Source organism: Melozone crissalis, unplaced genomic scaffold (assembly GCF_028551555.1).
Source record: "Melozone crissalis strain CALT ecotype California unplaced genomic scaffold, PUWL_Pcris_2 ptg000014l_1, whole genome shotgun sequence".
Taxonomy (NCBI): Eukaryota; Metazoa; Chordata; class Aves; order Passeriformes; family Passerellidae; genus Melozone; species Melozone crissalis.
The window spans coordinates 9600197-9620972 of record NW_026535792.1 but is presented as its reverse complement, the minus strand read 5'-3'; the positions used below and the strand labels follow the sequence as shown (position 1 = coordinate 9620972).

At 44.5% G+C, this 20776-nt stretch overlaps 1 protein-coding gene across 1 annotated transcript in view; it reads right to left on the bottom strand.

Annotated features, from left to right (window-relative positions):
- Nucleotides 1-20776, bottom strand: part of HDGFL3 (HDGF like 3) — a 36367-nt gene that overhangs the window by 1625 nt on the left and 13966 nt on the right. Inside the window, exons 2-5 of the mRNA XM_054273069.1 lie at nt 12699-12775; nt 9327-9465; nt 7918-8076; nt 6223-6369 (exon numbers count right to left, since the gene is read on the bottom strand). Coding sequence (XP_054129044.1) covers nt 6223-6369; nt 7918-8076; nt 9327-9465; nt 12699-12775 — 522 coding nt within the window. The remainder of the gene's footprint in view (nt 1-6222; nt 6370-7917; nt 8077-9326; nt 9466-12698; nt 12776-20776) is intronic.

Below are 20776 nucleotides of genomic sequence, written 5' to 3'. Positions count from 1 at the left end.
CCCACGGGTGAGTCAAGGTCAGCCCTTGCTTTCCCTGACATTAGTGGGATCAGGATCAGACTGCCCTCACATGATCACAGCAAGAGATACAAGTCTTGGTTTCCTCCAATTGAACAGAGATGGCAAAATTCACCTGGTGGCCCTGGGACAGCAGCGGGACAGCAGCATGACAGCATGCAGTGCACCATGATTGCCCACCTCTGGGCAAGGCATCCCTTCTCCTACAACACTACAACAACACCTTCCCTGTCTTTGGTCAGTGCAGCCCTCTCCTATGACAAGTGCTTTGTCAAGAGTAAAAATGGAAACCTGTGCTGTCTGTGTGGGAGGTCCTGCTACATCCTGGCTAAGGACATACAATCAGGGGTTATTATCAAGTGCTCAGGCTTACAGGAACTACCAGAGTCCTGACTCCCCCAAAAGGGGGAACCATGTGCTGCCCATCCAGCACACCACACTCCAGAGGCCTCTCTCCTGTTTCAGAGTCAGGGAGATCATACTTAGAGATGCTTTGGGGGGGGTTCACTGCTGTTCCTTTCCCTTCAGACACCCAATTAAACAATTACACATGATCAGTCAATCAAGCCCTGCTTTCTGCTGACGTTCCCGCTGGCAGTGGCTGCCCAGCACTGACAGGTAGGATGGGGTAACATAGCTGCTTCCTGTGCTGGAACTCTCAGATCCAGTACAGAAAGATGTCCTTTTGGAGCGTGAAACCTTGGCAATCATTACCAAAATTCCCTTCTGGGCTAGGCCCAGAAGATTGGGTATGATCATCCTTATGTGGGTGCTGGGAACATGAACACCTCCCCTCCACACTGTGTCACAGACACAGCTGCTGTGCCACGGGAGGGACAACAAAGAGACAGACAATGCAAGTCATGCTCGAGGCTTTTGGCAGTTTCCAGAGGCATGTTCCCCTCCTGGCAGCAGTGCCAGGTGCCCAGGGCAGCAGGTCCTGTCCCCAGCAGGGAGAGCCGCAGGGCAGGGCAGGCTCTGGCCAGGCTCAGCCCTCCCTGCAGCTCGGGGATGCGGCAGCCCGGGCACCTCCCCTGGTCTCCATGGTTTCACGGCTCTCCAGAAACACAACTCTCAAACATCTTTGTTTGAACGAGTCTCCCAGCCTCACTGCAAGCTGTGGTACACCATGTGCCGTGCTGCACACAAAGGAGAGAGCAAGGATCTGACTGATTCCAGTGCAAAGTTTCTGTTATCAGTGGCAGCACACAGAAAACAGAGCAGGGAACAAAACTAAACCCACAAACTGCTGTCTGTTTTTCTGGCACTGAAGATTACTTCCTTAACAGTGTCTGGCAACTAATTCAGCCATCCTGTACTGTACAACTGCATGGGCAGAAGCATCATTGTTTACTTGCTCTGTACAATAGTTGTTATTCTGCGTTGCTTTGAGGTCAAAGTGGTTACAGGATTCAATGTACACAGAGCTGCAAATATTTCATCTGTACTGGCTGCTTTAATCTCAACTTGCATTCAGACATTTATGTTTCCTCTGAGTTATATCCCATGTCCTTAGCCAGCAGTGCTGTTATCCTGAAGGCAGCAAACACAACTCCTTACGCCATATATTATGCCACTATTTGATTTTTACATAGAATTTTTTACTGTGCAATACTTAGACACATTCTAAAAAATATTATCTTTTGCTTTGAAGGGTAAATTTTAGCATGCCTCAAATAGCAGGAAAAGAAAATCAGACAGAAAAAACATACTCTGTTTTAATTTTTTGTACAAAATGCTTTTACATTGTACCAAGCCCTAAATTCTATGCTTTCAATGCTGATAAGCCCCCAAACCTGTTATGCAGCCTGATCAGTGTTATTCCTGATAAGTAAAGAAGAGCAGAGGAACCAAACATCTCAAAACCCCATCAGAAGGACACAGTGAACCTGTGCTTCTCTGGCCACTTGTACCTCACAGAGTAACTGGGATGGTTGCTACCCCACAAGAATGCCACAACAAAAAAGCCTGGACACAGGCCGTTTTAAATATGTTCTCCCAAATGCAATGGTGTCAGATGGCAATAATTTTGGACCAGATTTTGATCCCCTTATTCATGCTGGCAGTTGCCTCCACAAATAGATCCACTGACTCAGTTGGTAACTGATTGTCAGTGTGAGAAAAAGGATCACAGTCCTTTACTCCATTTTAATATTCAGGCTGTACCAGGAGCAAGAAAAAGTATCTAATTTCCAGCAAATTTATTCTTCTCTGAAGAGAGTAAAATCATTCACCTCCTGCACCTGAACATCAAGCAAATGCCTCCTTTACCAATACTCTACCCAGACTGTCACTAAAACAGTGAATACCAAAATGAAAACTTGCCACACACCCTGTGTGCTGGCCTGACCTTCAAACACTCTCTAATAAGGCCAGAACCACAGCCAGCTTTCAAATATGAGTATGTGGCCACTCAGAAAGTAAAGTAAAAGCAGTTTAGGTGTTCAGTTACAAAGACTCAGAGTTATGCCAGCTAAGAACTAAAGACACAAGCCACCAGAGATTTAAATGAGGAATGTAAATCTGCTGCCATGAATTCACTGATTTATGAACTAATTTAATACCATGAAAGTAAACAACACAGAGCCATGAATACCTTTCCACCAGAAATGCTCTTTATGTGGTATTCTGAGAAAGCCAAAGCAATTTAGTATTTAACAGCAGGGAAGAGTTCTGGGAAGATTCTGTGACTCAAGACCTGAGCAAACTCTGGGATGGGCTGTCTTAGCTAATGCACTATTAGTTAATCAATATGGGATGATTAACCCCTGAGGTTCAGGCTCTGCATCTTTCTGGGGAAGGAATCAGACAATGAACAGCAGTTAGGGAAAGAGCTTGAAAAACATGTGGTGATGGAACACAATAACCAACTATGGTTAGGACTGAGGAAACATCTCTTTCTTGAGAGTGCCTGTAGTACTCAAGAATAGCTCAGAAACTAAGGGATGGAGATCAAAAAAAAGAAAGCACCTTTGTCTACCCAAGGGATAAAAAGAAAATCACAAGTTGAGCCCTTGAACAGTATGATATTGGTTGAAAAAAATATAATAGCTCTGAAAGTACTTTTATTTGCTCTGGGTTTGAGTCTTCAGGAAGCCATCACTTGGCATTTTGAAGCTTACCTCTACCACCTGGAGGTTAGAATTTTCATTAAAAAATACAGGTGAAGGTGCTCCTGCAATCATCTGACTTTGGCTGTTAGCCCTTCAAGAAGATCCCTGTAATGCTGAGGGTAAGAGTGTGATTAAAAGGCAGGATTCCATCTGATCTGAGGAGGAGAGATGGGTCTTCAGCCTGCAGTCCAGGCATTATAAAAGTCAATTACTACCTCATTATTAGTAGTTTTAGTAAGAGAAAAGCTTGTCTCCTCCAGGAAACTCTTGCACAGTCTGAGTGGGAGGCCTGGGGGGTGCAGAGCAGGGGGGCAAAAGCACTGTCAGCACATGGGAAGCACCGTGGGTAGGGTGGCCAAGCCACGTGTGCCCCCATGGTGGCCAAGGGCACTCTCAGCCCAGGCTAGGGTGGCCAAGCCACCTGTGCCTCCATGGTGGCCCAGCCTCCACGAGCAGCTCTCAGGCAGCCGGGCAAACCACAGCAATGAATCACACCTGTCCTTGACACCAGGGCCCTGAACCCCTGTGTAGGGTACCTGACTCAGGATATCTTTTATCTTCCGGCACCTTATTTTGAGCGAGCAGCGGCTCTCCCGAGCCCGTTCCGGAGGCTCCTGGCGCCATCTCATGGCCACACCAAGGTCCTGGAGTGGCCAAACTGGGGACAGCGGGGCACGGGGCTCTGCACACCGCAGGGAGAGACCCATCCTCTGCACACTGCCTGGCCAGGCTCTGCTCACCAGCTCAGTGACTCTAAGGAGACCATCATCTCCTCTATGGTGGTGTCTTTAGCAGGTCGAGACATTTGTCTGAATTCATGTGTGTGAGCAGAGGATCACATCCCAACTCTCCAGGTGCATGTTGCTCTTTTTCTACCTTCCTTTCTGCAGCAGAGAAGCCCAAGAGTGTGGGCTGGAGGAGCTCAGTGCCCTGCAGCAGAGCCTCAGTCTGGGTGTCCAGCAGCACAGCTGGCCCCATGCCCCAGCTCGCCAATCTGGACATTGCAGGGCTGGCTGTTTAACACCAATTCAAAAAGAACCTGCTACTCTTCCCCCAGGTGCCCTGTGTCTTCTGAAGGCAGACCTTCTAAAAGGACACTTGGTCTGGCTCTGAGGAGCAGCAGGAGATGGAGTGTCCCCTCCTGGTCCTCCAAGAGAATTGCAGTACTGACAAAACCTCAGTGAAATGCTCAAGAGATTCACATGAGAAATGGTGATTTTGCAGCAGAAATGGCCAAGGTGAAATACATGGATCAGGATGTGAACTTTTCCAAACTTATCAGTGCTTTTATCTCAAGCTGCCCTTAAAAGCACAGCCCCATTGTCTCTTTAATCTGTATTACTAAAATTCCACCTTTTCCATAACATTAAAAGCATCCAAGACCTAACAACCAAGCTTGAGCTTGGTTGCTCAAGCATGAGTTCTGCATGGTGGAGTTGCAGAAGTCAGAGCAGAGCCACCTCCCCACATGGGTATGACAATATTGACTCTAGATATTGCTTCAAGTTGGTGCTGGCAGGAAGGATAACACTATTGACAGTATTTCAGCACAGAGGCTAAAATATCTGTAATCCTGAAAATGCTGAGAAGCACGACCATGTTGTAGCATGCTGGACTTCACCTCCCGAGCATGTCACAAGCATGTCACACCCAGAAGAAAGAGCCATATGAATGCAACAGCCACAAAGCCAACATTCTGTGTGATGTTTTAGCCACTTAGTCTGTGACTGACGTAACTGAGTGAGCATTTTCCTTACATGGAAAATGTGTCTGAAGTCCACACACATATCCCCTGTCACTGCCACAAACATGGGAAACAGGAGGGTCTGCTGACCTCCTGTTACCTCAGATGCATCTTACAAACAGTTTTCTCACCCAAATACCTATCTGAAGAGATGGAAGTGTAACAGGGTTCACCAGGCAGAATGTGGGCCACCCTTATCAGCCTCTGACACTCTGTGGGTGAGAGGCTGGGAGGACACAGCTGGGCAGGGTCTCCTTGCATCCATCCCTGGCTGAAGCCAGCAGCTTGCTCAGAGTGAATGGGAGTGTGAATTTTCCTTGTGACCCCATGAGCCACCTATCAAAGTCTTTATAGCAGAGTCACAAAACAACCACACTGCACTGCAGAGGGACACAGGGAGCTCTGGGAGGAGTGTCTGAGTGGGAGCCAGCAGCAGCTGCCCAGAGGTTGTGTTTTGTGAGAAAGGGCTTGGCTGAGCACGCAGCTGGGTGCTGAGGCACCTCAGCAGTGTCAGCTGAGAGCTGTGCTGGCTGGCCTCCTCTCACACCTGGGCATTTGTGTCACTCAGCTCCTGTGACAGCCCAGCCCGGCTGCTGCCCACGTGGCGCAGCCTTGGCATGGGCACTGCTCAAGGGCTGCTGCTGAGCTGGAGCTCCAAGTGCTGGAGCAGAGAGGCTTGTGCTGCTCCAAAGGCTCAGAAATAGCAGGGGCTGCTAAAGGTGGCTGAGTAACCAGCTGCCATGTAATCCCCCGGCTCAGCCTGCCCCTCTTGTTGTTGTGGTCACAACAAAATAATATTGGTATGAACACACAACTGACAAAACACACAAGGGGATTGTATGAAGCTGCTCTGGAGCAGAGTACATTTCCCATCCTTGGAAGCTCCTAGTCCAGGGCAGCCCCTGCCCTGGAACCTGCAGTATGCAGAGTCTGTCATGAGCACACGAACCCTCAAGAACCCCAAAGAAGACACTGGGACCCCACAAATTAAACAAGTGTGACAGGGCAAGCAGGCTCCCTCTGTTAGTGAGCCAGCATGCATTATGCAAACAGTCTGATTCTGCTCTCCCATCAATTTTGCATCATTCCAGCTCATGGTTTACAGTGGCTCCTCTCAGCTGACATCTATGCAAGTGGCAGAACAAAAATAATGCTCTTTTCCAGTCATTTCTCTAGAGCAAAAATGTACAAATTTTGGCACCAAGTCCATGTTTCTGTTCTAGACACATTCTGAGCACTGAAATGTAACCCAAGAAGGTGGCACATGGGACACACAGGTCACCCTTGGCTTCAAAGCCCCCCAGGAGCAAACTGCATGGGAAGTGAATGACAGGAGCAGAAGATTACCCCTTCACTGGTTTTCTGCAAATCTGAAGAAGTGTTTCTTGTGTCATTGCCTGCGTCCCCAGCATCAGAGCTGCTCTTATTTTCTTCCTCTTTGCAGTCCTTATCATCTTCATCTCCAGGAGATTTCCGTGACTGCTTGGAGGATTTCTAAAATGATCAACAACAAAGTGAAAATTAAAACCTGAGCTTCAGCCATAGAAAGACACTTCTGAAATGTATGTGGAATGCTGTCTGATCATGCATTTCCCTGGTCAAGGTGAATACATGGGGTGAAAAGCATTTTTCTGGTGAAGTAGCTGCAGTTACTGCCACCAGTGAAGGAAATTTCTCTGAAATTCTGTGTTCAGCACAGGTTGGCAGCTCAATTGACTGAAAGACAGACACAGTAATAGGAGCTGGGTATTAGTGCTGGGTCACTAGTAGGTAGGTTTTGTTAGTTAATGAAACAGATGGTGCCAGCTTGGCAAAAGTTTTGATTAAATACAGAGATGTAAAATGAGAATAACATTAGCAGAGCTGCTTTCCATACTTTTTTTTAGTGCTGTCAGCTTTAATATATTAACATTAGAGCCATGTGGAACCAATATATCTTCTCCTTTACATCCCTTTATGTTATGCAATTCTACAGTACAAAAGGATAAATTGTGGCATTAAGCCACCATTTTCATAATCCTCTGTTTGTCCAGAATCTTTTGGAAAGAAGATGGCAGACCAGACCTGAATTTCTGATGTAGAACACTTAAAATGGGTGAAAATACATTTTGTTTGGTGGATCAACCACAAAATTCACACTCTCCCCCAAACTGTGCCTGGATCAGATTGTTTGATTGCTTCTTCTCATTTCCATTAGTTTTCACTTTCAGAGAAGAATAACATGAATGTGCATAAATTGACTCTGCCACACTTTACACAATTTTTCAGGTGAAGTGCAGCCCTGGAGGCACACACAGAACCAGAGGAAGTGACTTTAATGTTGCTGCCCTTCACCCCAGGTGACAAGTGAGAAGTTTATCTGAACCCAAAGGTGTCACTTCTCAGGGGATTTTTCCCACCAGCCACTGTGAGACAGACACATCACTCTTAGCTGCCTGATCTACACTGTTACATGAGCTATCAACAGGGCTGGTAGGTACTACAGTGCAGGTCTTATATCCACAAACTGAGTATCCTACTCCCTGCTTAATGAATGAGTTCTTCCACCTTCCCATTCTGCATCCTGGACTGAAGTATTTCACACTCAGCTCCAAGAGGAGCAGCTGAGCACATCTGGCCCTACCAGATCCTTCTGGGAGATGGAGGAGGAAGCTTCAGTTCTCCTGGACAGGAACCAAACCTGAGCTCATGACTCTCAGGAGGCCCACTCATAAGGATTTTTTCTTCTTCTTGGGGAGAGACTGATCTGACATAATCTAACCTATCAATCCATCTTTGCATGGATTTTCTTCCCAGCCCTTCTGATCTCCTTCCCATAGTTTCACCTTCTTCTCAGTGTGTGGGCACTGGAGCAGGGCAGGGTATTTCAAGTGGTGTCTCACCAAGGCTACAAATCAAGCCCATTCTCCTTTGCCTGTTTGAACATCACTGTCCTGGTATCAGAATCAAAATGCTAAAGGAGGAAGAACAAATTTCCATGAGGTGAACAGTGTTCCAATTATAAATGCCCATGGATAACAACAGGAAAAGTCAGAAGATAACCTTTGAAGTGTAGGATTTTTTCCGTTTTGAGCCGGCTTTTTCGTTCTTTCTTTTTCCTTTTCCATCCTCTTCTACCCGGTCACCTTCCTCCTCACTGCTGGCATCTGCTGTATTTCCTCCTTCTCCTTCAGTTTCTGATGAGCTCTGTTGCTGAATTGCCTTTAAAATAACAACAACAATAATAACATCAACAATAAAAATATCACTAATATCTATTACTTGATTTTTGTTCTGCATTGAAGATAGAAAGATGGAAATGGACAGCTTACACTTTAATTGCTACAGTTAGGAAGAGCTCAGGTTATTTTTGCAATTATCAGGAAAAAGGGCTGCAAAGGCAATTTTCTCAGTCACCACTTGAACTCAGTTATCAGATGCAGATTCTGGGATCAGAAGATCCAATAACAAAAACATGTTTGCTGGAGGAGAGCTAAGGGCTGCTCAGTGCAGAGACCTGGCATGCTCTGCTCTGGGAAAAACTACTGAAACTTTCAGACTTTGGCTGCAATAGCAGAGGCTTTTTTGTGAGAGAAGATGGCTGTTACACTCCCCTCAAAGGGCAAGATCTGTGTTTTGGAAAAGCAAGCCCTGACCAGCAGGCTGAGCACTCTTTGACAGCCCATCTCCCACAGACTATTCACTGGACTTTTTTTTAAATCCCCAAGTGTATGCAAAACATGTGTAGGGCTGAAAATATGAAACAGGAACTGAGAGAAGCAGCAGCTTTTCTGCAGGTGGTCTGTATCTCTGGCTTGTAGTGTTTTGTGATAATAATGTAATAGGTGTTTGCCTGCTTTTGGAGGTGATTCCTGCCTTCAAAGGAGCACATTTTTTTAATGAGAAAAGTTCTTTGTTTTATACAGCCCACCAACTACTCTTCTCCCTCTCCAGCTTCACTGACTTTCTGCTCTGGACACCCAACAGGGAGAGCTGTTGTACAGCAGCAACTGTCTCCTACAGCAGCTTAACCCTCCACCTCCTCACTCCTCTTAGCTTTGGCACTGCCAAAGGTGAAAATCAAAAGTGCAGTGACCTTAAGGTCTGTGTAAAATACATGGAGCCTGATATAAAAATAAACAACAGAAAGAAGAAGTCAGAAATTATTCATGTTTGTACAGGAGTAAATAAAACCATCCATTTTTAATTTAACTAAATGTGTTGCAGAATTTTCCACTTCACCACTCCAGAATGTCACAGAAAGCAAAAGACTCTGCAGTATGATTAAAGATCCATTTGTCACAGAGTGTGAGACCACAGTTGTCTTTACATTCCACAATTACCAGAGCTGTGAAACTTTCTTGCTCCACCAAAACCAGAACTTTACACGTCACTCTTAAAGCACTCACTGTGACAAACAGTAAAAGAAGAAAACAAGAAAGACAGGAGCGAAAGGTGTGAAAGTCATTTACCTGATATCCAGTAAACTTTACTCCAGGGTTGTTTTCTATTTCCCACAGGCCTTCATTAAATCCTTTTCGTTTGTTCGATTTCCCAAACTTATCTTTGTATTCTTTATATGGGAAAAGGTCTTTGGGCCCCAGGAATGCACTGCATTGAACAGAGGGAACAGTCAAAAAAGGACTTATCACACTCTCCTCTTCAAAAAAATCATAACATTAACACTGCAAATGCTTTCCCTATTCTTCTGCTCATTGAAGCATTTCTTTTCTAGTTTTAATTATTTATTTTTTTGGTCACGCTGGCTTTGAGTTACTGCTGTGAGTCTGATTTAATGGATTGGCTCACCATCCTGATGTTTGATGTAGTAAAATCATGCTGGGTATCTCTAGAAACAACTGAAACATCTCTATTTTATTAACTACTGCTGGGAACTGGCACTTGAACAGTTTATGAAAGTTTATAAAACAATTTATGATGTCATTGCTTGCGATAGCAAGGGACCAAACTTCCAATCTTGGAGTTATAAATCCAGAAAGGCCTCAAAAATGCCACATGAAAAGTCAAGCATGTAAGGAGTGCCTAGGACCCATGAGCCAAAATCTGTCCCTTGTACTATGGGACAGAAAAAGCAGTGACATTTATTACCATCTATACTGCCAGTAAGCCTGGGAGCTGCTTTCTTGGAATTAGACCCCACATACTAAATTCTGCACAAACACAATAAGAATGCTCTTTCCCAAAAATCTTATAATTTCATATAAGAACAAAAAACAATGGATGAATATAGGCAGATGAGTAATACAAGGAAACAATGAGACACACAGGGTGCTTGTGGCCAAATAGTTTTTTAGACAGCACAGCAAAGGAGGGATTTTGTGCTTTGCTGCTGCCTAAGTCAGCTGCACACTGGGCCAACTAATTTCAGGCACAAGCATCACAATGCAGGGAAAAATAATTACATAAAAAAAGAAGAGTGGTGATTTGTCCTGCTTTTCCTACACACATTACAGCAAAACTAACTTCTTCTAAACTCTTAAACTGAAGGAAGCATAACTCTCTTTTTGTTGGGTATCTATATCTACTGAATTCTGCATGGTGACATTGAGATTGTAATCACAAGTCAAATTAAAACAATTAAGGTAAAAAGACCCCTTCATTCCCACATGTAAAGATTCTGTGTCATCAATGACCAGGGCTGAGCAAGTCCCAGTGTCCTTCACCATAATCATTGTCCTACTTTGCTGATGATCTGTGCAATTCATGTTAACTCTCTGGTCTCCATCACTGTGGGAATGTGGATTAAATACATTTATTGTTGTAACCTCACCATGACATTGGGGGTTTGCCCTTTTTTGCAGATGGGATTCTGAGGCACAAAGATTTGTCCAAGGTCAAACTCAAACTGACAGCAGAGTGCAGAGGAAAAGCCAGCTCGCTTCAGTCTCAGTCTAATATCTTAATCACAGGATAATATTTCTTCCTTTCTGCAATCATTATTTCAGATTAATGCCTGATTTATGCCCAGCATTTATGAATGTGCAAAGCTCCATTCACTTAAATCATCCCACTGGCCAAGCAGTTTGCCAGTGCAGAGCAAAATGGTTGCTAAAAAGTCATCAGATGACAAGTCCCTGAGGAAAGAGCTTCCTTCTAACTCCACCTGAGACAGCATGGGATCCACACTCAGCTGGATATTGAGAAATATCTTAATTATATAATTAAAAAGCCAAGAATGCATTTCTACCTGAAAGCCAAACAGTGATTTGCAAACTAACAGGTGCCATGTTAATATTAAATGCTACACTAAATAAATTATGTTATCTACACTTTTACTAATACCAGGAGATGTATCCTTGTTGCCAAAAATATAAACAAACAGTTCTAACACAAATAAAAAAGGAAAACTGTATGAAACTTAGCATGAGCTACCTTAACTTAGCTCAAGAGTAATGTATGGAAATGTTTCTACAGCCTTTTATGTAAACACTGAAAAGCTGTCTACAACTTTGCTTGAAATGCATTCATTGCCACTGGGAGAGCATAAGTTTCTACTGCTCTGCTATAAAACTAAGGAGCTGCAATCTACAGCTCATTTTTAACAGTTAGGCTTTTACATTTATAAAGTAGGAACTACAAACTGTTTTTCTACTTCAGATGCTACAGTAAGATCATGAGCTCACAAAATACAAATCAAAAAAGATTATCAGTTTGGGATTCACTCATTTTGGAATAAAAGTGGTCAGTTTTTTTCTTAAATGTTTCTCAAAAATGATGTTTCCATTAAAAAATAATTACATTTTGGTTTCTGATTTGAAAGCATTGTCAATTTATTTAAACTTTACTCTTTTCAGATTATTTTGTGACAGTACTAGTAGACCACAACATATCAAAACATCAGGTTGTTTCATTCTACCAATGAAACTAGAAAAAATCAGAACTATTTTAACTAAAGAGAGGCTATTATGAACTTTATAAATCAGAAACTGCCTTTAAAGATTTTTTCTAAAAAAATGTGATGTATGAGCTATGGAGCTTGTAATATTCTGGAATAACATTAAAATTCAAAAATAAACAATAAATTTTTAATAAAGCTTCAAGCCTCTAACATTGAATTTAAAATATCATCAGAATTTCATTTTTCCAGTTTTAAAGGAATTCTAGGGAACATATTACCTGCAAATAGGGAAGGAAAAGTTTTAAAATTAAAATATTTTGCAAAATGGAATGTGACTTGCTTTTTAGCTATCTCAGACACGGTTTAAACTAGAGACATGTACATTATAATATTGAAACTCTGCACCTTGTAGCAATTATGATGAGGCCTAACTCACCTCTTGTGCTCTGATTCCTTCCTTTCCCTATGAGATCAGCCAGCTCAGTTCTTCTATCCCTTCTGAGAGCTCCATCCTACAATAATATCCCAGCACAGATCTCCCAGGAGTGCACATGCTCTGAAGCTCTGCTGAGACTCTGGGGTCTGCTTCCTTTCACATCACAAACCACCAAGTGAGTTCTCACACGGGACATGAGCTCAAACGCGTCCAAACACAGGAGCCTGATCTCTGCTATCAGGGACATCCAAGTAAGAAATGTTTGCCCCTGCCTCTGAGTTCAGAGCTTTTTCAGACCCTCTAATGAATTCATGCCCACACATTTCTTTACAGGATACACAGGATTTTGTGTTTAGACCATGAAGGCAGCAGCATTCCCAACCACTCCCAGCTTTCACTCCCATTTGTTAATACCAATGAGTTGGGCTGGCAGGACCTTTCTCTAGGCTCCCAATGGCTTCAGTCAGGATTTGTTCCAATGAAATCAGAGGAAATGATGTTGGCTGTGCTGCAAAAAGGCATTTCCAAAGGAACAGGTCATTCACTTACGTTTCATGAGTCCCAAAAAAGAAGATGGGGTATTTATTTGCTGGAGGCTTGACGGCTCCTTCAGGAAGTTCATCAATCTGTAAGACAGAAAGCAGTGGAAAAAAGATTATTCCCAAAAGTGGTGTCCCTCATCCAAGCATCCTACCAAGCCATGGAGGTGCTAGCAGAGGTGTCCTGCAGCCCTGGGAGGTCCCACTGTGTGTGGGGTGGGGAAGTGAAGGCAGCTGCTGGAGTTTCAGGCAAAGTCAGCACATGACTGAAGTACTCAGGGAGACGGCAGAAGACCCAGGAGCGCACACCAAGTTTTAATGATTTCATGGGCATTATAACACACAAAGGCAATAAAATCAACTCTGCTTAATTTAAGTGTTAACTTCAGATCCTGCCTCATCAAAGGCATGGAAACCCAGAGGGTAATCCTGCCTGTCTCACACAGCCACCTCAGTAACTCCTGCAACAAATGGGGAACAGATGGGACTCAGGGACTCTGGAAAACAGGACAATCTCCCAGTGGTGCTTCCTGTGGTGATGGTGGTACACAGTGTAAAATGTGTAACGCACACCAGGGAGGGGGGCCAGGGACTCTCCTTCCCCTGCAACACCCTGAGAACTGGATTTGGTTACCACTCCCCTCTCTACCCTCTCCTTTCACATTTTAATCCTGGCCTTGTATTTCTCAGGATGGAGCTGCAGAGCAGTGACAGGAGGGATGCTGAGGGTGCTCTCCTGAGACAGAGCTGGTACTGGAACAAACCCCTCAGGCTGAGCAGTGCCCAGACCCCTTCTGCCAATGTTTGGGTGAGAGCACCGGCTGTGGGGCAGGAGGTGAGGCCCAGGAATCAATCTTGTCTATGCCTAATTTTGTAGTCCCCTTTAACAGAAATAAGAGTCCAGGTGCCTACCCACATAAACCAGAAACACAGCAAAGCTTTAAATAACATCCAAGAGCCTGCCTTCCCAGAAATGGCACTTCTGAGCATATGTGGGTGTGTGAAATTAAGTGTCCAGAGAACTCTCTGGCTAAGAGAGAGCCTAATGAGTCTAGATACCTACAGGGCAGCACCAGTGAGCAGGTGAGTGGCCTGGTGCCTGCTCTAAGGCAACTCAGTCTCAACATCAGCATCCTGCCAAACATCACTGCAGCCAAGAGCAAAGTGCTGACATAACAGTGCTATACAAAATCTGCTCCTCAGCAGAGCACAGGGGTGCAACCTGCATATTTCCACTCAGGAGGTCAGACCCACATGTGCTTTCCTTATCTTTTCTTGCTGAAGGACCCCTAACACTGAATTCTTATTGATTAATAAGCACCAGATTGTTTTCAAAGGACGTCCTCTTTCACGGTAAAGCATCTGCTTGGCTCCGTAGCTTTCAAAGGAGCTTGAGCTTTGGTAAGAATTCAAACCCTTTTGGTCTTTCTGCAAGGACACCCCTTGGGGATGGAGAAACGAGAGCCACATGTGGAACTGTAACATCACAAGACTCCTCTCTGCAGAAGAAATGGATGCCTATCTTTTCAGCCTAACTGGAATATTGTCTGAAGCTGCACCAAAATCTGGAGATCTGAGAGCACTTCCACAGCATTCCCTCAGGGCTGTGCATGGTGGGGCTCTGGCACACGGGGGTCATGTGTCACCATGCACCCACCACCCAGCACAGTCTGCAGAAGACAATCCGGGATTGTCACAGGTGTCACATGTCTTGTGGGCATAGCAATTACTTCTTTCTTGTACTTAACAAAGATAATGATTTGATAAATAAAAGGGGAATCTATTATTTTAATGCACATAGAAGGAAAATACACGCTGGTGGAGGATGAACACGTGCATTCCCTTTTAGCTCAGCTGTGCGAAGGGAGGAACTGAAACAACATGACAGGATTTCTGGTATCCTCTTTATCATCAAGACTACAGAGAGGAAAGGCTGTTGAAGATATTACTTTAGAGCTCACAATTTTCTGACATTAGTTATTTGTTTCTTAAGAAAGGTTGTTATTTCCTCACAATTCATTATTTAAATACAGGTATTAGACTTATAATAAGAGTGATAAAAAGACTGCAGGTCAAAACCACTGCAACTCCCTTTCCAAACTGAGAGCAAGCCAGGGAGATGCTGCATGTCTGCAAAACATTTTATGCCTCCTTCAAGATGGAAGTATCCACATGTCAGAGCAAAAAAGGCTGTGCTGGCAGTTTACCAAGTGCCGGGAGAGGTAACACACCTCGACTGTCTGGATGCCACAGCCATCCTCCTCTTTATTGCCACAAGGAAGATGTCCAGATGCCAGAGCCCAGGAAAATGTGGACTGCTTTCACTGAGACAAACACTGTCTGCTGGGACTGGAGTGCAAATCTCATTTGGCCACTTGAAACACGGCGCCAGCTCTGGGCTGCATTACAGAGCAGCACAGCCCCGTCACTGCCTCAGCCCCCTCAGAATCTCTCATGAAATAAAGTAAACAGCTGTAAACGATCAGTAAAGGGGGGAATGAAGATGTGCTTAGTAGGGACTGCTGATCAGAAGGGATTGGGGATCTTACATCACACAATGTGCTGTGCTCTAAAGCAGTGAGGATCCCCTAAGCAGAATCCCAAGTGGAGTTAAACCTTCTGTCTCATTCCCAGCACTTAATACTGTTAGCTAAGGAGCAGCACCAACAACAAAGGGCAGAACACACATCTGTCACGCAGCTCACCTGCTCCCCATTTCGTGGCATATTTCTTTATTCATCCAAGTATCCCTTCTGACTATGTATCATCACAGGAAACCATAAAAAAGCTTTTCATAGCTTTTGGGAGCTGGCATACACATACAAACACATGCAGCATAAATCTGCACCAAACAGCTCAAGGAGAGACTGTTAATGCTCCCACTCTAACATTTCACTCTGCAGCTGAGGTCAAGACTTTTCCTGCCTCCGCTGATATTGCTGTGAGCTCCCCAGCTCTGGGGCTTATGTTGCTAGTGCTGTAACAAGGTTGGATATAAAGTGACAGTGTTATCTTAGGGCCATTGAACTCTGTGGCAGAAACTCCAGGGAATTTAGTGAAGGATGAGACCCTCTCTGCCATTAGGAAAGATCTCCTCCCGTTTTACCTCTTTAACACAAATCTCTCCATTAGAGACTGCGAGAGGAGAGCTTTGCCCAGTCTCCCTATTCCCAGTAAAGCCACCTTAGCCCTCTGTGAATGTGGAGTCCCTTCGTGCTTATTTAGCTGCAGAACAACCCCTGCACTCCATGACAATTGCTGTTGTTTTGGAGTAGCACAAAGCAAACAGTACAAGCAACCATACTGCAATCTCCTGCTGCTGCACTCAGTCACAATTTATTCCCATTCCACAGGATCTTTTGGTTAAATATGCTGCAGATTTGGATCCGATATTTTCCCCCATATCAGCAAGATCAAAGACAGAGACGGAGAGGGAGGGAGAGGAAGAGAGTGAGCGCATGAGCACAAGAGCGAAAAAAGCATCGCTGCCTTGAACCAGGAACAAAAGAGGAAAGAGCACCCATACTAGAACACAGTGTTGTAGTCACAGAAGCCTCACTAATGACTAAAGCAGCTGTCTATCAGAGAGCCAGACTGCGACTGTGTTTTGCTCCTGGAAGGAAACAAGCAGATTCTCAAGTACCCGCTACAACCTGCAATCAAACACGGCTCCATCCCCGCCTGAAGCAGAGCGGGCTGCAGCTCGCTGCCACAGAAATCAGTGCGAGCAGCGCATGGCGTGCAAATCTGACATGTGCATCAGCAGCACCATGGGCAGCCGCTTCAATTATGGCTAAAATTAAAGCAGGTGGTTTCAGATTTCGAGTTTTATCCCCTCAGCTCCCGTTGCTGTCATCTGCTTAATGAATAACAATTGCTTTTTTTTTTTTTTTTTTTTTTGCACAACCTCAGCAGAGCCGCACTGCCCAGCGTTTGTTTGCCAACCGAGCAGCAGAGCTTTAAAGATGTAACTGCGAGGTTTTTTCCAGTAAACAAACGCCGGGCTTCTGGGGTCAAGAACACCGAACAGAAAATTCAGCTCGCTCCTCTCCAACCAGAGCGGGGCTTTATCAAGCCGTGTTGCTAGTGACTACCAACGTGGAGGCAAGAAATCTGTCAGATCCTTACACTGTGCTTTACTGGCTGGGATGGGTGTGCAGCCCGAGTGTTTTGCTCTCGGTGGTGCCGAGCAATCGCTGATTCCTCAGGGAGTGTCCCCGCGGGCTGTGGGGGTGGCTTTGGAGCCCTGGCACCGCAGTGCTCCCTTCCAGGTTGGGGACCCTGCGGAGCGAGGCTGGCTGGGCTGGGCTGGCGCTGCAGAGCAGAGCCCAGCGACAAGGACAACAGCAGCACCAGCACAAATAATCCCCGTGCCTGCCCGTGGGATACCGGAATATGCCCGTGCCATATTCCTGACAGGCTGGGGAGCTCGCTGGGAGCGCTGGTGCAGAGGAGCTGCACCCCCTCCCTGTGCTGAGCTCTGCAGAGCTCCACGCTCCCTGCAAGATGGGAACCGTGTCTGTGACACACACACACGGGGACAGCGACACGGAGCTTTGTCCCTGCGGGCTGGCACAGCGCTCCGGGCAGGCTGGTGTCCCTGCAGGGCCGGGAAGGGGCAGCGCTGCCCCAGGGCAGGACGGGCAGCCCAGGGGCATCTCCCTCCCGCTGCAGGGGCAGCAGGTGTCCTGTTCCATCCATCACAAAGCCTCCGCGCTGAGGATAAACTGCTGCTCAGAAGCAGGAGGAATTCCAGTCTGTCTTTCCACCAGACCCTGTCCTATTGCTTTCCAGCAGAATTTTACATACACACACAAAAAGGTATTATTCAAAATACCTATCAGTGCCCATTTACAGAAACGAAAACTTTACATCAGCATGCAGGGATGCTTATGTGGGCAGCAAAAACCACAAGATTTCCTTTTATTTTGCAAAAAGGGGGAATTAAAACTGCAGAGCAGTAATCACTGATTGTTTTGAGATAGTGTAAATGCCTTTGATTGGCAAAAGCACACAGAGCCATTGCTGAGATCCCCATCTCCCTCTGAAATCCCTGGAGCTGCTGCTGCACAGCAGTGGAGCACAGGCCTATAGCATTTGCTGCAAAGTGGTTCAAATTGCTTATTATTGCCCAACACATGCAAGCAGCTTGATCTTTTGCAGTTAGCTTATTAGCAGAACTCTAGATGGATAAAAGCAATAGTCTTCAAAATCCATTATTAAAATAGGATATTTTGCTTTACTACAACATTTTTATTCCAATGGATTTATTATGCTTTTTAATAGCTAATGCTACTGGGAGTCAGCAGTATAGCAGTATCTTTTCTAAACCATTATTTAAAATACTGTTCTGCAAGATGTAAAATATTAATTTTTTTTTTCCCAGAGGATCCTAAAATGTTAAAAAAAAAAAAAAAGAAAAAAATTAAAAATCCAACCTGCTTCAAGCTAAAAACTGTGACTCAAATTCCATAGTGCTTAAATTGAAGAGCAATCCAACTGAAGCTGATTGGAGACTGCTGACTTTTCCTCTCATGTATCAAGACTGATATTTGAAGCAGAGCACTACTCCCCAATGTACATCATATACCTGAACTCCTGGTGTGGAATGCTGGCATATGCACTTTTTCACCCATTAGAAAAGATAACCCTGTGAAGGGTGAGACTGGAAGCAGAATCCAACTTAATAAGGTGGAATTGCACAGCTACAAAAGTAAAAATTAAAAAAGTCTCTGGGCATGGAAGAGTGCCACCAGCAAAAACAAAAAGCAAAACAAGATTAAAACCAGCAGAGCATACTTCTGAACACTGCTGAAAATGGCTGAAGGGTATCCTGCAGACAGCCAGAAATGACAATATAAAGACATCAATCCTCCCTTTTTTTTCCCCTGTGCATGCTCAGGACCTCAACGAGATAGAAGACAATGAAGGGTTAGTTGGAGTCCAAACAATGCTGGCAGCAATGTCTCACTAGGAAAGATCAGCAGTCTTGCAGCTGAGTTCAGCCCCTTTACATCCCTAATTAGCAGCATATTTTTAAGACAGAAAGTTGAAATACACTTTCTGCAGAGCTGCTTTAATCTCCAGTATGAAAATGGGGCCAGAGCTTAGTTCTGCGTGACTGGTGTCTATATGCATGACTTTGTAGATAACTGATCTGTTCATGTGATTCCAGTCCTCTCTGCACTGCTGGGGCTGCTGGGAGGAAGATGGCAGAGGAGGAGATTTGGGGGATACAAAGACAAGTCCTCTCTGCCCTGGCCCCTGGGATGACCTTAGCCACATAAATCACTGCATTTCCTCCAGCCTCACTTTTATGAATGGGGACTATGGGACTGCTCTTATAAAGCACCTGAGGTCCACTGCCAAAATGAGAGGAATTCCTAATAATGCACACTTCCAGCTCTGCCAGAGCTGCATTTCAGGTTACCCAACTGCAATCCTCCCAGTGAGCACAGCCCAAAGCCAGGCTGCTGCAGAAATGCTCTGTGTTCTCCAATGAAGTGTTTCCCTGCTACTGTGAATGAAGCAATGGAGCTACCACTAGGATTCTGTTTTCCCCAGACTCTTCCCTAAGGAGAGGAAAGGATGTGATCACACTGTTTTCAGCCTGACTCTTACCTGCAATAACTCAGGGACACATCAGACAGTTTTGCCAAACCAGACAAAAGGAGAAAGGCCAGAGAGATATTAAGTTTCCCCATGTTTTGTGATAAATAGGCTGTCCAACAGAAGATGGGCAGACAAGCAGTCCATATGCTGAGAGACAGCTTGCAATGCAGGCTGAATCAAAACATCAGACACTGGGAAATCCATACAAAAGCAAGCCAGAGAAAAATAAACTTCTTAAGTTTCATGGCTCACAAAATTACTTTTTATTTGTGTATGGGTGGGGAGAGCTTGTTTATTTTAAACAAATATCGCCAGCTCTGAGGCATTTAAGATTTACTTTGCTTCCCTTTAAGCACAGTGAAGGCTTGCTTCTCTTCATCTGAATTATTCCTCAGATATCAAAATATTGTTTGCAATGTACATCCACCAAAGCAAATCAGAGTGGGCTCACTAACACCTAATGAAAGCAATTTCTGATGACAAAATTTGGTTATACCATTTGGTTACCATCTTACCACAAATATCTTAGTCTTGAAATTTACAAGTGTGAAAGAAATGCACATATAAAATGTGTTTAGAAGACATACAGCAAATAAAAATTAAATAACCAGTCAAGACATCAATAAGTGAGAAATTTCAGGGACTGGATATTTACAAACATTGTATTTCTGTCCTCCTACTCTCTTCTTAAAAACAAAAGAGACATGAAGAGTCATGTAACCTTCCTCCCCAAAGTGTTCAGATAAACCCTGCCACTTTCTGTATCACATCTCCTCAGAGTGCATGGATGTATAAGAACACTTCAGACTGAGAAATATTTTTTTGCCTCCCAATATTTACACTAGAATGTTACTACTTCATTGATTTTGTTTGGTTTCAAGGAAGAATGTTATATTCATGAGGCAGGATTTTTTTTTGCCAGTTAACTTGATCAGAACACTTTCAATTAGATGCAGCCGGCCTAGAGCGTTGACATTTGGTCAAACACACACAACTGAATTTATACTTGAGGCTCATTTGTTCCACCCAAAGCTCCATATTCCACTGTCCAAGCTTTTATTAAAATAAGTGTTGCAAGGCCTTATACTCCTATCAGCACAGTTAAAGCCAAAAGGTAAGCAAATTTCCAGAAGACTGCAGTCTCCTAGACTTGGCTGGCTTAATTTGCCATTTCTTTTTTAGTATCATTTTCTACCCCAAAACATCAGTTGAAAAACTCAGTTTTACACAATATTTCTAGGCTGAAGAACACAGAGCTCCCCAAAAAATACACAAAACCTTACTGACATTACAACTTGTGCCTAAGATTATTTTGGGTAAGGAAATGTGGTTGATGGAGAACAGAGCCCTCCAGTTTGTGACAGGGTGGACACACACCTGAGACAAAGACAGGAACAATCTCCTTCACTTACGCAGCCCCTCGCTCCTGCTAGGGAGGATTCAGGCTTGAGACTGGAGATTCCACCAATATCTGGG